The sequence below is a fragment of the Tamandua tetradactyla genome, chromosome 7 (genome assembly GCF_023851605.1).
Source record: "Tamandua tetradactyla isolate mTamTet1 chromosome 7, mTamTet1.pri, whole genome shotgun sequence".
NCBI classification, from domain to species: domain Eukaryota; kingdom Metazoa; phylum Chordata; class Mammalia; order Pilosa; family Myrmecophagidae; genus Tamandua; species Tamandua tetradactyla.
The window spans coordinates 125063858-125078913 of NC_135333.1; the positions used below are offsets into that span (position 1 = coordinate 125063858).

Here is a 15056-nt window from a genome sequence, read left to right on the forward strand (position 1 = left end):
TTACGCGGTGGGCCACGTGACTGGCTGCCATAGCTCCAGCTGAGGGAGGGAGGGTGGAGACCAAGGCGGTGCCATGGCAACCTGGGCCACCCAAATCCAAACTGTGGGCTGAAGGCCGAGCCGGAGATATTTTCCAGTTTTACTACCTGTCTCTTAGTCTATCCATATTGAGGGGGTCGGGGGACGAGAGGTGGCGCTGTTGCCTTTCCTCTCTATCGCCATCGGAAAAAATATTCTCATTTGTGTCTTTGTTTCATTCGTTCATTCATTCAACACATTTTTGAGTACTTGCTTCCTGTGTGTGTGTGCGCATGTTTTGGTGCCTCACTCACTAGCCCTTTAAAGTAGGGATAAGGCCATTTTTTATAAAGATATAGCCAGCAATGTGGTCGTATAAAATAGGGAATAGACAAAGCCCATCTGAGGGCAAAATTAGGATTAAAAGATGGACAGAAGGTAGAGTAACACAGTTAACAACAGTAACCCGACAGAAAGAGTGGCAAGGTAATGCTCTCCCCTTCTCCAACTTGCATCCGTACTTGGTGCTGAAAAAACAGGGACCAGATGCAGAGAAGTTACTGATAGACATAGGAATACTTGACCTTCAAGGTTCATTTAAGCACTAAGATTTTATGATATATGTGTGTTTGTGCACATATATATTATGTGTCATATAAAGACACCCCAGGTGGATATAGATAGAGCCATCGATATAGGAATGAATGGGTGCAAGAAAGTTACCACTGTGCCCACCTCAAACCAGGACATCACGTGAGAGTGGCTTGTGCTCTTCTGCAAACCTTGTGTCTTTAATTTGGGGTCATTGTGCTTCTCTCTTTTCTCCAGTGCAGCTGTTTTAGCTCTTGCCCTTGCCCAGAATACAGATTCCTTCCCAAATGGCCTCTGCTCACAGATTCTTAAATTTTTCTGGCTTCTTTATTGGCTCCAATTTCTTTATCTCCCAGCCCTTTGAGTGGGTAGGGTTAGGGGAGGAGAGGGATCAGTGTTTGAATTGTGATAAACTATCCAAATCTGAAACCTTTTTATTACCCTTCTATTTACTTACTTTTCCTTTTGACTGAGGATGTAAGAGTTCAGTCTTGAAAATGACTACAAACTATGCCTCAGGGCAAAGTAGAAGATATTTCCCTATGGATTCTACCTCTTTCTATTCTGTCACTTATAGTTCTGGGCCCTTACTGGCACACTGGTATTAAAAAACAAACAAACAAACAAACAAAACCTCAAGGCCTGAAATAGCTAAGGGACTGATGAGGTAAAAGATTTATTGTCTACCTTGCCAAGACTGGCTAGTTTGTAAACCATCTGGAAGGCTAAGATAAGTATCTGTGGGTTCGTCAAATTCCCTTCAGCCCACACTTCAGCCTCATCTTCCACTGAAACCCATCACAGCTTGCTGCCTTCAGAAAAGAAATCACCCTCTATGTCTTCTTAGCTCCGGTCCCTATTTTCTATTCATTCCTGTCTTCATCCATCTGTCCATCCAAAACAGTTGAATGCTTCTTACTGTTTAACGCTTTCTATTGGGCTCTAGTTTGGTAATCTGTTCCTGGCTCCATCCCCTTCCTTCTCTTGTTAATTACTCTTTGGCTAATTAACTTTTTCCCAGTGTTTGACCCAATGGCTACCCCCAAATCCCTTTTCCCTCAGCTTCAGAAAGGGGAGGAAATGTGATGAAGGGTTAGAACTGGTTGTCAGGGTTGAGGGTCCTATAAAGGCAAAGAGCTAAGCATGTATGTGTGCGTGTGTGTGTGTGTGCATGATTTGGCATAGCTAAACAGGAGTGTGTGTGTGCTGCTTGTGTGTGTGTGATGTGGCCTTTGCTTCAGTGTAGAGGAGATGAGGGCAGGAAAACACCAGGAAAGCATCCCATACCTTTAGCCCACCTATCTCCCTTACCTTCCTCCACATTACCATCACATGCTTCTGTTTCTCATACAATCTGATTCCATCCCTTACAGTCATCTCCTTTCTACAGTCCCACACCTTGCCATTTTTCAGTCTTTTGTGTAAAAGCGTTTATTGCTTGAGTCCATCCCTTGCTCGCTCATCACCTTCCCACATACCCTTGGTTTACACATTGACCCTTGCACAGCTCTTTGCACCCCCATTTTGCACAAGCCTCTCCTTACCGGGTGTACCCACGTCCTTCGACCACTTCACTCACCCGCTAACGCCCCCCCCCCCCACCTCCCTTTTCTCCTACCTTGCATACTCCCCTTCCTCGGCCACTCCCTCCTTTCACCCTCCTCGGGGCGGGCTCCCACACTCGCCCCCGCCCCCGGGGACACCTGCTCGTGCCGGGCAGGGCGGGGATGCGCAGCCGCGGCCCCTTCTCCTCCTCTCCCCCTCCCCGCCCCGCCCCTCCCTCCATCCCTCACCGGCTCCTAGTCTCCCGCCCCGCCTGCCCGCCGCTCCGGGGGATCACCGCCGCCGCCGCCGCCGGAAGGAGCCGCCATTTGCCACCGCCGAGCGCACGGGCCGAGCTGAGCCGGATCCCGGAGCCGGAGCGGGACCGGGGCCGGGAAGACGGCGATGGGGGGCGGCCCCGCCGCAGGAGCCGGGCGCTTAACCCCGGGGGCCCGGCCCGCTCCGGACCCGGACCCGCGGGGCGCCGCACCCTGAGTCCCCCTCCCCGCCCCCTGCCCCGGCCATGGCCGCCCGCCCCTCGGCCCCCGGGCCGACAGCCCGCTCGGCCCTGCGAGCTCCGAGGCCCCGGTGGCGGCAGCAGTGAACTGCACTCACAGGCCCCGAAGCCCCCGGCCGGGCTCAGCTCTCCAGCGCGCGCCCCCTTCCCGGCCTTGTCCTCTCCCCTCCCCCCGCCGCCCCAGAGCCTCCCTTGCACGCCGTCCCCCGCCCCCCGCCCTCCGGCGCCCGGACGATGCTCAAGTCTCGGCTCCGCATGTTCCTGAACGAGCTGAAGCTGCTGGTGCTGACGGGCGGGGGGCGGCCCGGGGCCGAGCCGCAGCCCCGGGGGGGCGGGGGAGGCGGCTGCGGCTGGGCGCCCTTCGCCGGCTGCTCGACCCGCGACGGGGACGGCGACGAGGAGGAGTACTACGGGTCCGAGCCGCGGGTGCGGGGCCTGGCCGGGGACAAGGAGCCGCGGGCGGGACCCCCGCCGCCGCCCGCGCCGCCGCCGCCGCCCCCGGGCGCGCTGGACGCCCTTTCGCTCAGCAGCAGCCTGGACAGCGGGCTCCGAACCCCTCAGTGCCGGATCTGTTTCCAGGGCCCGGAGCAGGTCAGGCCTGGGCACCCGACGGGAGGAGCGGGGTGGGGGCGCGCATCTGGGGTGCCCTGGAGACCGCGAACAGGGGGCGGGGCCTGAGGAGGCAGGGCGGGACCCAGGACACCGAGTGGGAATGGGGTGAGGTGTGGGGCTGCCTGGACCCCCGGAGTGTGTATTTGGATTGGAAGCCGGGGGTCCCCAGAAAGGGGTGGGGCTTTCTCCTGAGAGTGTGTAAAAATCCTCTCACCCTTTAGCGAGGACAGCCTTTCTTCTCCACTTCCCTCACCCCAGGGTCTCTGCGGCTGAGAGGCCTGTTCTCGCAAGGGTGGGCACAGGGGAGAGCGATTCTGTTCCCACCTTGAAGGGAGCGGCCCAGCCGGCGCCTTTGCCTCGCTCCATATTTCTCTCCTTGGGGCACTTTTCTTCAGTTCCCATTCTGCAACTTTCCATCTCCTTACAAAGAGTATTCTTTGTGCAAATACCTTAGACGAAGTTGTCCCGGGATAGTGCCGGGTATCTCTATATAGTGAGAGAGAGCATTCCGTGATTAAAGGGGGGACATTCTCTATACCTGTTCCCAGAATATTTCTCCTTTTTGATTCTTGGAAACTGAGGACAAGTAGCCCACTCCTATATGGGCCAGATCTGTGAAATACTTTATAGTGATGGAGTGAGGGATGGAAGGGAGGGCTCGAGCTCCGATCTTCCCCCTCCCTCTAGATACAAAGACTTTCCCTTTGGGAAGTCTTAAAGACCACCTCCCCAAATCATAGGAAAGAAGACCTAGGACCCAGTGCCCCATTGCCCCAACCCTTTCCATCCCCCATCTCTTTGTACTGGGGAAGTTTCCCTTGAGCTAACGTCTCTCTTTTCTGCTGCAGCCTTAGCCTCTTGCCCCGTTTTGGGTGAAAGGGCTTGCCCCATTTAGGTGAGAATGACTTACATGTAGGGGATGCTCACTCTGTTTCCGGGATCGGAGCGGAGTGGGATGGGGTGATTATGGCTGAAAGAGCTCCTTCCCACTCTTCCTCCAGGGGGAGCTCCTGAGCCCCTGCCGCTGCGACGGCTCTGTGCGCTGCACACACCAGCCCTGCCTCATCCGCTGGATTAGTGAGAGGGGCTCCTGGAGCTGTGAGCTCTGCTACTTCAAGTACCAGGTCCTGGCGATCAGCACCAAGAACCCACTGCAGGTGAGGGGCAAGAAGAGGACTTGTGAGACCAGGGCAAGGGCTCTGTGGCCGTTGGAACCAGGGGTACCCTAGGAAGCCTATTTCATCTCATTTACTCTGTTCCCAAAGCCACCCCTCCTCATCATTACCACAATCTCCTATCTACAGTCCTTCTTTCCTTCACTTATTTATTCACAAAGACATTTACTGGGTGCCACCTGTGTTCCAGTCACTGTTTTAGGCACTAGGGCAGCAAAAAAGGAAAAGATGATAATGCTGTTGACAATGATGATAGCAAACATGTAGCATTTTGTGTGTGCCAAGCTCTTGGCAAATATTAACTCTTTTAATCCCCATAACAATTCTATGAGGTAGGTACCATTATTATCCGCATTTTAAAGATGAAGATATTCATGCACAAAAAGATTTAAAAGCTTGCCCAGGGTTACTCAGCTGTTAAGTGATAAGGTTAGGATTTGGGATTCCAACCTAGATGTTCTGGTTCCAGAGCACTTGCCCGAGCCTGCCTTTCTGAAATCAGACAGACAGATGGTATCAAGCAATGTGAGAAGTGCCACATTCTAGGTTTGACCAGGACACAGAGCAGATATATATCAATCCTGCCTGAAGAGTTTGGGGAAGACTCCTGGAGCATCCTCCTCTTCAGGTTCACCTACCACCGGGCCCTTCATCTCTTTCTGTGACTTTCTGGGGCCCTTTCTCCCACACAGTGGCAGGCCATCTCCCTGACGGTCATCGAGAAGGTCCAGATTGCTGCCATAGTTCTGGGCTCTCTCTTCCTCGTTGCCAGCATCTCCTGGCTTATCTGGTCCTCGCTCAGCCCTTCAGCCAAGTGGCAACGGCAGGACCTGCTCTTTCAGATCTGCTATGGCATGTACGGCTTCATGGATGTCGTCTGCATAGGTGAGGATACCTCTTTCCTCTCTTCCCTGCTTAGCATCTTCTTTAGACTCCCACATTTAACTTTCCTGCCTATCCACTCAATTTCATAGTCATGTTTTCCACCATTGGGAGCTTTTAAGGCTATCATGTCTTCTCCCTTCCCTACTTCCCCAGGAACTTTTGTAACCCTTCTCACTTAGGAGAAATGCTTGCTTACTTAAGGACTTTTTCCCGGTCTGGGCAGCTGTTGACCCTTGATTTCTTATCTGTCTTGCTCAGGCCTCATCGTCCATGAAGGCTCCTCAGTCTACCGCATTTTCAAGCGCTGGCAGGCAGTGAACCAGCAGTGGAAGGTCCTGAATTATGACAAGACCAAGGATATAGGAGGAGATGCAGGGGGAGGGACAGCAGGGAAGCCAGGCCCCAGGACCTCACGGACAGGCCCCCACTCTGGGGCCACTAGCCGCCCCCCAGCTGCACAGCGCATGCGGACGCTCTTGCCTCAGCGCTGTGGTTACACAATCCTGCACCTCCTTGGACAGCTGCGGCCACCAGATGCCCGTTCTAGCTCCCATTCTGGCCGTGAGGTCGTCATGAGGGTCACCACAGTCTGAACTGAACTCCAGGAGCGGGGATCTTGAATCGGAACATTGGCAAGGGATGAGTTCTCATGGATTGTGGTGCAGGTACCACCTGGACCAGGTATTTGGGGCACAGTGACAGTCCCCACCATTGAGGATCTCTGCGGGCAGCCTCAAGCTGGAGATACTGGCCTCAACTGCCCTCTGGGTAGAGATACCTGGATGATGTTCCAGCCCTCATGGACAGCTCCTCATCCTGGAGCGGCCAGTGGGCAGGTGGGGAGAGCTTGTCTTCCCTGGAGAGAACCGTCCTTACCTCAGCTCCAAAGGCCTTCAGCCCCCCAGCTCTACCATGGTGACTTGGTGAAGGGGGTCCAATGCCAGAAGAAAGGGGCTGTAAACCCCCCCACTCCCCACCCTTTGGCCATAGGGCATCTGGCAATAAGACTAGTACACACTGACCTCCCGTTCCCTGCATGAGGGCTCAGCCCCCCACTGCATGGGGGGAGGGCATAAAGAATCATTTATATGCACACGGAGACTCCTTTCTCATCTGGGGCTTTTCTGGAAGGTTGAGAGGTAAGGGGAGGTTTCTCTGTACAGGTTGCAAATCCTAAATGCAGCAGTGAGTTCTGAGTTGGAGGTGTAACTCCCACTTGCTGCTGAATAATTCACTTTGGCTGCTAGATGGCAGTGCTCAGAGGTATCAGAGGGGTGGACCTGCCACCCGCAAGTGGTGTGATTTAGAAAAAATCTCTCAGCTGTGTTTTTCCTGTCTACCTCTTAGGACTGGAATGAGGATAAATGAAGGATAGGTTGAACACCATTGCAAAGAAAATTGGGAATGGTATAAAAAGGCTTCTAACCTCATTGATAGCCCATTTATTCCAACAGTAGATGGTAAAAAAAAAAAAATCCAAAATATGTTTTTCATTCACAGTTGCCCAGAGCCTTGGAATTTTGTATTGAGTGATCCAATGGAACTATGCGGGGGAATTGGACATTGGAAATGGGAAGGATAATGGTTATTTGTAAGAACAAGAGCCACTCTGCCCCATCCCAAAACATCGGTGGTTGGGGGCTGGGGGAAGGCTGGAGCCATCCTTTTTGCTCTGGGTATTGTCTGGATTCGTTGATCATTCCCAGGTACTGTGTCACCCAAAGAAGTGGTATGAAATTTAATTTAGACTCATTTGGAGTGAGACAGAAGGGAGTCTCCCAGTGTTATGAGTTTAGCCTCCAGTTTAAGCTGCTCCTGTTCAGCGTTGCACAGCTAATCCTAGTGTGACATAGCTACTGGTATTAAGTGGAAGATATTGTGCTTGGGGGCAGTAGTGTAGAAGGCTGTTGCTCACAGAGAAAGGTTTGGGAAAGACAGGTTAAAAGGTGGCTTAGCCTGAAGCCTTAGGGCTGTGTGTTATATGAATGATGGTGTCTTTTATGTGAATTATTCATCAGCAATTAAAATAATATTTCATACATTGCTAAAGTTAGATCCAGAAGCCTTTCCTATTATCAGTCCTTCTCTCAAGAAAGGTTCTGCTGTGCCTCCTCCCTGGGGATGTTTTGGAGAAAATGTTTCTCTATTAAGGACCCACATATCTTCACCCAGGAAACTGATTCTCTATTCCTCTCCAAAGGGGCGGGGGTGGGGGTGGGGGGAAGGCCTTGACTACTGTCCATGGTCCTGCCTCTTAGACTTTCCTGGAGATATAGAACCCAAAGTTGGACTGGTGTCTGAGTCCCATAGAAGAGTGGGAGAGTATCCACTTCCAGCCTCTGAAGGGTTCAGAGTGAGAGGACTGAGGCTGAGCCCTACATCTTCCCAGTGAGAAACTATTTCCCCAGAGAGTTAATCCTCCAAATTCCTCACCTGGGGAGACTGAGGGTCGGATCTTACAGCTTATAGCGCTCAGAAGAACTGGTGGGGGCCAGAAGGGACACAGCAAATCAGAGTGTCTCCTAATACCTATACTGGCAGATAGGGCCATAGGACACACGGGGATGCCTATACCAAGCCTTGGCTGTCTCCTACTGATGGTTCCACATGGAAGCTCAGACATCCCAAAACAAAGACAAACACACTGCCTTCATTTCCACTGTGGGTCCTAAAACCAGCCCAAGTGAGACAATAGTATTCCCTCCAATACCAATGGAAGTCTTGTTTGGGGGGTTGGGGCTAGCAATCAGTATGGTCCCCTCTCCTTCCCTTTTTCCAACTTAAAGAGATCCTTGTCCAGGAAAGGGGTCACGGGAACTGCCACCCTCAAATAGGCAGTCCTTGCCCAGTAGAGAATCACTGATTCCAAGGAAAGGGTCTGAGAGTGGGCTGGGCTTTAATTCTCCCTCACAGCTCAAATCTATGAAAATCAGATCACTTAGCAATATGGGAGTGGGGGTGGAAACTGAGTAGAGAAGTGGTTAAGAGGAACAGCAGTAAATGTGCACTGGCCTTGATCACTACACAAGTTTTTGGATATGCCCTGCTTCCCTGTGGATCTTACATAAATAGAGACACTCCCCTCGAAAACCTGGGTGAGTATTGGAGTTTCTATGGTTAGGGAGTCATGGCTAGGGTATGGGGACTGAAGTAATGGGGAGGAGGGGGAAGTGTGAAGTAAAAATATCCATCTATACCCAGTTAATTGGAATGGGGAGAGGACAGGAGGAAGGGAGCAAGTCCTGACATGGGGAGGTTAATCTGGGATACAGAGGGAGCTTCAGGGAGTGTGCTGAGAGATTTATTTGGATAAAAGATGAGTTAATCTGTACACATCACAAGGGTAGAACTATGCCCAGCCTCTGGGGTACCAGAGAGAGTGCTGACTGAGAGAAACACATACTCCTGCCCACAACCTCCCCGTTTCTGCCTGGGTGCTCCAGGGCTTCTGGCCACCCCCATACTCGGCTTTTATCCTGTCTGACTTCAGTTTTCTGCCTGTATTCCTATCTTTCTCTGAAGGAAAATATCTTGGAGCAACAATCCCAGAGGGGGCAGAGTGACCATTTTAGGATGTCCTTCAGTCCTGTCAGTCCAGTTTCCAAAAGCACTACTCCCAAAAAATCAGCACTGTATGTCCATCTCTCTAAATCCCCAGCTCCTTGACCCATATCTACAGTCTGGCCCTGGCAGTTACTTTTCACTACCACCCCCTTAGTCTCTTAGAGGGAGCCAGACTTGGCTGTTCCTACTACAGACAGAAACATGTCTGGGTTTGTGATGCAAAGCATTCTCCCAGGAGTCCAGACCTCTCATTTTTAAGTGTGGGAGGCGAAGGAGGGGTTCACTCCCAAGACCTAAGAATCCAAGGTGGAGGATGGCGGATCAGGGTCATGCCTCTAGGTCTTATAGGAAGTAGGAGGGGGGAGAAAAGTCAAAAGTCAAGGATGGAACACAATTTTATTACAAAACTATTGAATATTTTAAAAATCTACAAAGGAAGACACTCCTGGGAAAGGAAATGCCCAAAGATGTCTCTGCCTGGGGATTAAGTAGCAAGGCAAGCCTACCTAACAGTGACCTGAGAGCCAAGGAAAGTTTAAGAACATATCATAAACCAGGCTAGGGCAGACCCACTTTCCTAGGGTCAAGATGAGGAAGGAGCCGGGTAGACAGAGCCTGGTAAGCTGCTTATCTCTTCTGCCTCATGGTCCAGGTTCAATCTGACAATGTATATGGTGTCACCTAGTCAGGGATAAGCCCTGGTAGGCGACATACAGATTGGCTAAGGCCTCCTTCTTCTCAATGATCTCACGTGCAAGGGGGGAAGACTAACTAGTGTAGATCAGATGCACAATTACTTAGCTCATACAAGGGTAAGCGCTTAGCCGGCAGCATCAATGAATACTATGGGAGCCCTGGTGGTTGAGTTCCTCCTCAGGCTACACAGGCACTGTTTGTTAAGATCTGAGTTTGCCCTTGAAGGATGAATATGATATGACCAGGAGATTGACAAAGCTGGTAGGGGACCACCTGCTTTTCTTAGGGCCAGCTAGGTCTGGCCAAGTGCATACTTCACAGCTGGGTCAGAACTGCCTCAAACACTTTGATATGGTCATTCTATCTAATTGGGTCAGACAGGACTCAGGGGGAAGGCATATCTTTTGGTCTTATGCCTAATAAGCCCCTATGATCAGGAAAGGGGTGGTGATGATAGCCTCCTTCCACAGCTCTCTCTGTCCAGAAACTGTAAGTTGATGCTCCTCTCAGGGACCAGGACAGTCCGGGTCATAGGTCTAACTGGAGCAGCTCCTGGCTCAGGTTGTACCTCAAAGTGGGTCAAGATCTGGAAAGAGAGGCCAAAGGCTATCACTACAAGAAGGGTCTGTAATAGTGGGCTTGACTGGCAAAGGGCATTAATTAGTGTTAGGATGGTTGATGTTGAGGTGGCACCTGTGGCCACTAGGGGACTTCTTGGTTAATGAGGGTAAGGGATTACAGTGGAGAGAAAGATAGCCCAAATATCCTTGCTCACCCTCCAGGCCTATGATGAAATTGGCATTTTCTGAGGATTAGGTCTACCAGGTCTTATATGTTTTCCTAGGTTTTTCAAAGAAGAGCTCACAGCTTTAGTGGGTTAGGGCCTCTCTGGTCTGGGGAGGCAGTATGGTCTAGAATACTTACCTGGGCCAGAGCCATTTGCAGCTCAAGCTCTGCCAGCCGTCTCCCAATGCAGCTGCGCTTGCCAAACCCAAAGGGGAGAGATGCAAATGGGTGGGGGGATGGGCCCTCCCCCAGCCATCGTGCTGGATGAAAAGAATTTGGCTCTGGGAACTGGGCAGGGTCCCGCGAAGTGGCATAGTGACACAGAGTGACCAGTGTCTGGTGGGGAAAGAACACAAACTTAGTTTGGGCCCAGGAATGTGGGGAGAGACATGGAGAGAAAAGAGGATATATCAACTAGGATAAAGGTGGGCCCTGGTGATGGGGAAGTTTTCTGGGGCCACTTTTGGAATAATTTCTCCACTGCTCCATCATATCTAGAGAGAGGTATTCCAAAGGAGAGGATTTGAAGAGTTTATGAAGAGTTTGAGAACAAGGCTTGGGCCCAAGATGCTGAAGGATGGGCTCAGCAAAAGGATTCCAGAGGCTCTACTCACATTTTTTGGTATAATGTAGTCACCTACACGAATGTCTTTGTCTGGGACACGGGAATTTCCAGGTACCACAGGGTACAGCCTGAGTTGCAGAGCACAAGTGAGACAGCAAGATGAGGCTGGGGGGAGTAGCATCCCTCCCCTCTCTCCTCCCCAACATCTATACCCATTCTTGGCCTTCAGTGCATTTTTTCTCTTTTCTCTTCTGGCTACCATCGGCTAAATGCTTCCCCAGCATTTTCTCTAGCTCTTCCTCTCTTTCCCCCTCACCTCAGCACCTCCTTCACCACGGCCTTCAGCAGGGGCAACTGTGATAGAATGGTGGCTGGAGGATGGGCACAGGAGCCCAGGACAGCTGTAATCTCAGAGTGGAGTGCCTTCTGGATGTCAGGGTGCCGGGAAAGCTCATACAGAGCCCAGGAGAGTGTGTTAGACACCTGGGGGGACAGGTGAGAGGTCAGAGGTATTGGGTGTCAGGACCCAGTATAGGAAGAACAATATGGGGCCACCTGGGGCCAGGTTGGTGCTAAGCCAAGCCGGTCTAGAGGGCCACTGTGGGTCCCCTGCAGCCAGAAAGTGGCCTCTGGGGCTGGAAAAGCTAAACTCTGGAAGTCAGGCTCTCCGCCTGAAGGGAGGATCTTACTGTGTCCACTCCAGCCAGTAGCAGTTCTGTCACATTCCCCAGGATGGACGAAACAGGCAGCTCTTCCTGGAACAGGACAGAGGCCAGGTGTGGCCCAGGTCTCCTGTCCTCCTCAGGCCTTCCCTGGCTTCTCATGGCCTCCTCGGCCTCTTGCCGCTCCACCTGCTTCTGGGCTGCATAAGGAGATGGCACAAGTAATGCCTCATCACCTGTGACAGCTGGACTTCTCCCCATCCCCATCTGTTCCTGTGCCTTACCAAATGCAAACATCTGGTCCCAGTCCCGGCAGAGGCGGGCCCAGGGTCCCGGCACGAGGCGGTGCAGCCAGTTGGGCATCGCCATGGTCAGCAGCGTAGACACAAACACGGAGCCCACCGCGCGGATGAAGGCCTCTGTGTCCGGCGGCACTTCCGCCTCCAGGCAGCCCAGGCGCGAACCCAGCAGTACCGCGGCTATACCTGGTTCCGAGGGGTCCTGGTCAGGGCATCGGGAGATCCCGGTCCGGTGCCTCCTACGCTTGCTCTTACCTCCGAATCCGACTCACCTTCCAGTCCGAACTTGTAAAACTCTCCCGCCACGTCCCGAACTAAGGAGGGCGGCCCCGCTCCCCGTCCCCGCTGGCGCCTCAGTCGCCGCACAAGGTCACGGACCACGTTGTCCAGGGTACCGGCATAGCTGGCAGCCGCTTGAGGATGAAGGAGGAGTGGGGCCAGGAGGCTGCGGAGCCTCTGCCATTCTTCGCCTTCCCTGCAGGGGTGCGGAGAGAGGGCGCATCGGAGCCGGTAAGGGTGTGCGGAGGCGGCTAGACGCGGCTGGCTGTGCAGAAGGAGAGTGTGCGGCCGCGGTAGCCAGCAGAAGCAAGCGGTTGCGACTGCTCCCTCGGGTTACAGAAACCTGCCTCTGCCTGCGCCTGCCTTCCATCTCCCCATCCTCCTTATTCATTTCCTGCCCCAGAGGGGCGTGGGTTCCCTGGTAACGTGAGTCACAGAATCCTTCGTTCCTTCCAGAATTTGATACCCTAACCCCTTACGCTGGTTCCCCAGATTTCCAGCATTCTGGCCGCAAAGGGTAATAAGGTGGCCGGGGGGGCGGGGCTCCACACAAGCCTGGGTGAGAGAGACTGGGGTGGGAACACCGAGATGTCAGAAGGTTGGGAACAGCCGATTTCCTCCACATCCCCAGACGGAGTGTTTCGGGAGCCACCGCAGGAGAGGGCAGCTGTGGGGCGTCGGGACTTGGGGGCGGAAAGGACTCACGCAGTGAGCAATCCGCAAGCTCGCTGGCGGTGACGGCGGTGCTCCACCCAGGGTGAGAAGCTACAGCGCTCCGGCAGGGACCCCTCTTGTCGCAGCAGCTGCTCGAGGAGTGCTGGGGCGGCTACAAACACCGTGCGCACCGTCCCGAAGCTGGCCGACCACACTGGCCCGAAGCGCTTGGAGTTCTGCACCTAGGAAAACAGGCGTAGCAGAGCACGGAGACTCCGGCGCGGGTCTCCCAGCTTGGCCGGTGATACCAAGAAGAGGGTACGCGGCTTTGGAATCGGCAACTTCTTCGTGAACACCCAGCTAATATCCGACTCTAAAGCTGCAAACCCGTCTTTCGCCCACTTTCCATCCCTAGAAAGTCTTAGTGTGGCGAGCAGAACAGAGAAAACTGCGCAAAGCAGATGTTCAAGAACTCTCTGGTCACTTAAGCTGAGAGAGGCTGAGAAATCCCTATAAATTCCCCACCTCGACTGTCCATCCCAGTCTGAGGCCTCTCTAAAAGAATAGGGAGGAGTGTTGTTTAAGCAAATATACCTAAAGCCCGGGGAGGTGTCTGGGGCATCAGCCTCCCGTACACTTATCCTGGACGGGCAGGACCCCCAGACCACTGCAAGAAGGCGCTTCCTGAGTCTACTCTGGTAGACGTAAGAACAGACACTATGCAATTCCAGCCAAAGCCCTGAGTCCGAACTTGCCTTTTTCATAATTCACGAACATGCGTCCTTACTGGCCCTGGCTCGTACTTTTGTACCAGTCTGTCCTTTCTAAAGTTGTCAAAGCTAATTTATCCAGCTTTGTCCTGGGAAAGACCCCTACCTGCAGCTCGTGTAGCCGTGACAGCCCACCCTTGCAGAAAAGTTCGGCCAGGAAGCCCGGAGTGGAGGGACCTGGGATGTCAGCCAAGCTGTGGGGCGCTGAGTCGGTGCCTCTGGAGCCCAGTGAGTCGCCCAGCTCTGGAGCCCAGCGGCCGCGATAGAACAGCCTGGAGGCGAGCTTCAGGGTCTGGGTCATGGTTCAGTTCAGGGAACTCATGAGAGCACTTCTCCATAGCTTTTGCCTGCTTCCGGAGCCCCTATTTAACCCTTGCACAAGGCAGTGGTGACGCCCCCTTTCCAAGCTCCTTAACCAATCCCTTCACCTTAGTACTCCATACTGGGGATCTGGCCAAAGGAAGGGTAGGCGGGGCCAGGGCTGCCTTCATGGCCACCTTGGGTCTCACATTGCAGTGAGCCCACTGGAAGGCGTGGCTGCCTCAATTTCTGCACCTAGGCTGGTACCCTAAACCAGCAGCTTAAAGGTCCCTTTCTAGGAATGGCTATTTAGTGAGGCTTAGGTGACAAAACCACGCGAGTCAGCCCCTGGTATTCCCATCACTTCCCCAGGGAGCCAGGCCCTCTCAGGCCCATTGTCAGGATTCCCCATCTGCCAGCTCCTTCAGGAAGAGAAGCAGGGAAGAGTTACAGCTATAGATGTGATCCATCTATGCTGCACCTTCCTGTATATGTGCAGAATTTTCCTGCACCAACCAAACCGTATCTTCCCCTCTCCACAGGTTAGGCAGATGTTGGGGTGTTACTGGGTTAAATTGGCCCAGGCCTGCATCACTGTTCTTTGGGGAGGAGGGATCTCTTTGGTCAACATGCTCTCAGCCATGGGAATTTGGGGAGTACAAAGGGAGGAACTTTTTGCAAATTAGAAACATTCAGAGATTCTTTCTGGGCAGTCTGTGGAAGGGGCAAGGCTAAGTGAATGAAGTGAAGGCTCAGAATCCTCAGCTGACTCAGTCCCTTCTGGGGGGCTCTCTGGCCAGCAGTCTCCCTTCCACTTTTGGACTCTAAATTTCTCACAGTTTAGCTTGCTGTTCTTCACTCCCCTAGTCTCCATCCCACCTCCACTAGGCTCTGTGCCAGTGGGTCAACCCTGAAACTCTGGAATCAAAGGTCAACATGAAGGAGAGGTCTCCACTCCCACACTATCCCAGGGATTCTTCAGAGACAGCACAAGAAAAAGAGAGATCCCACAGGTCAAGTCTTGGGCAGGGAGAGGATGGGAGAGAGCATGTGATACACACTGCAGCCTTTCCTGAGAAATAACAGCAGCACGGGCACGTGCACATGCATACCTGTTATCCCCCAGACTGCAAAGTAAACA

At 53.0% G+C, this 15056-nt stretch overlaps 2 protein-coding genes across 2 annotated transcripts; one reads left to right on the forward strand and one right to left on the reverse strand.

Annotated features, from left to right (window-relative positions):
- Window positions 1-2902: 2902 nt before the first annotated feature.
- MARCHF9 (membrane associated ring-CH-type finger 9) lies at window positions 2903-7490 on the forward strand. The gene is made up of 4 exons (XM_077111226.1): window positions 2903-3259; window positions 4282-4437; window positions 5148-5340; window positions 5599-7490. The coding sequence occupies exons 1-4, from the start codon at window positions 2903-2905 to the stop codon at window positions 5931-5933; spliced, it is 1041 nt and encodes a 346-aa protein (XP_076967341.1). The 3' UTR covers window positions 5934-7490.
- A 1801-nt stretch (window positions 7491-9291) lies between these two features.
- CYP27B1 (cytochrome P450 family 27 subfamily B member 1) lies at window positions 9292-14901 on the reverse strand. The gene is made up of 9 exons (XM_077111236.1): window positions 13722-14901; window positions 12897-13087; window positions 12185-12387; window positions 11898-12098; window positions 11641-11813; window positions 11268-11434; window positions 11001-11079; window positions 10525-10722; window positions 9292-10186 (listed from the first exon to the last, which is right to left on the reverse strand). Exons 1-9 carry the CDS (start codon window positions 13914-13916, stop codon window positions 10034-10036), a joined length of 1560 nt encoding a protein of 519 aa, XP_076967351.1. The 5' UTR covers window positions 13917-14901; the 3' UTR covers window positions 9292-10033.
- Between the last annotated feature and the right edge of the window lie 155 nt (window positions 14902-15056).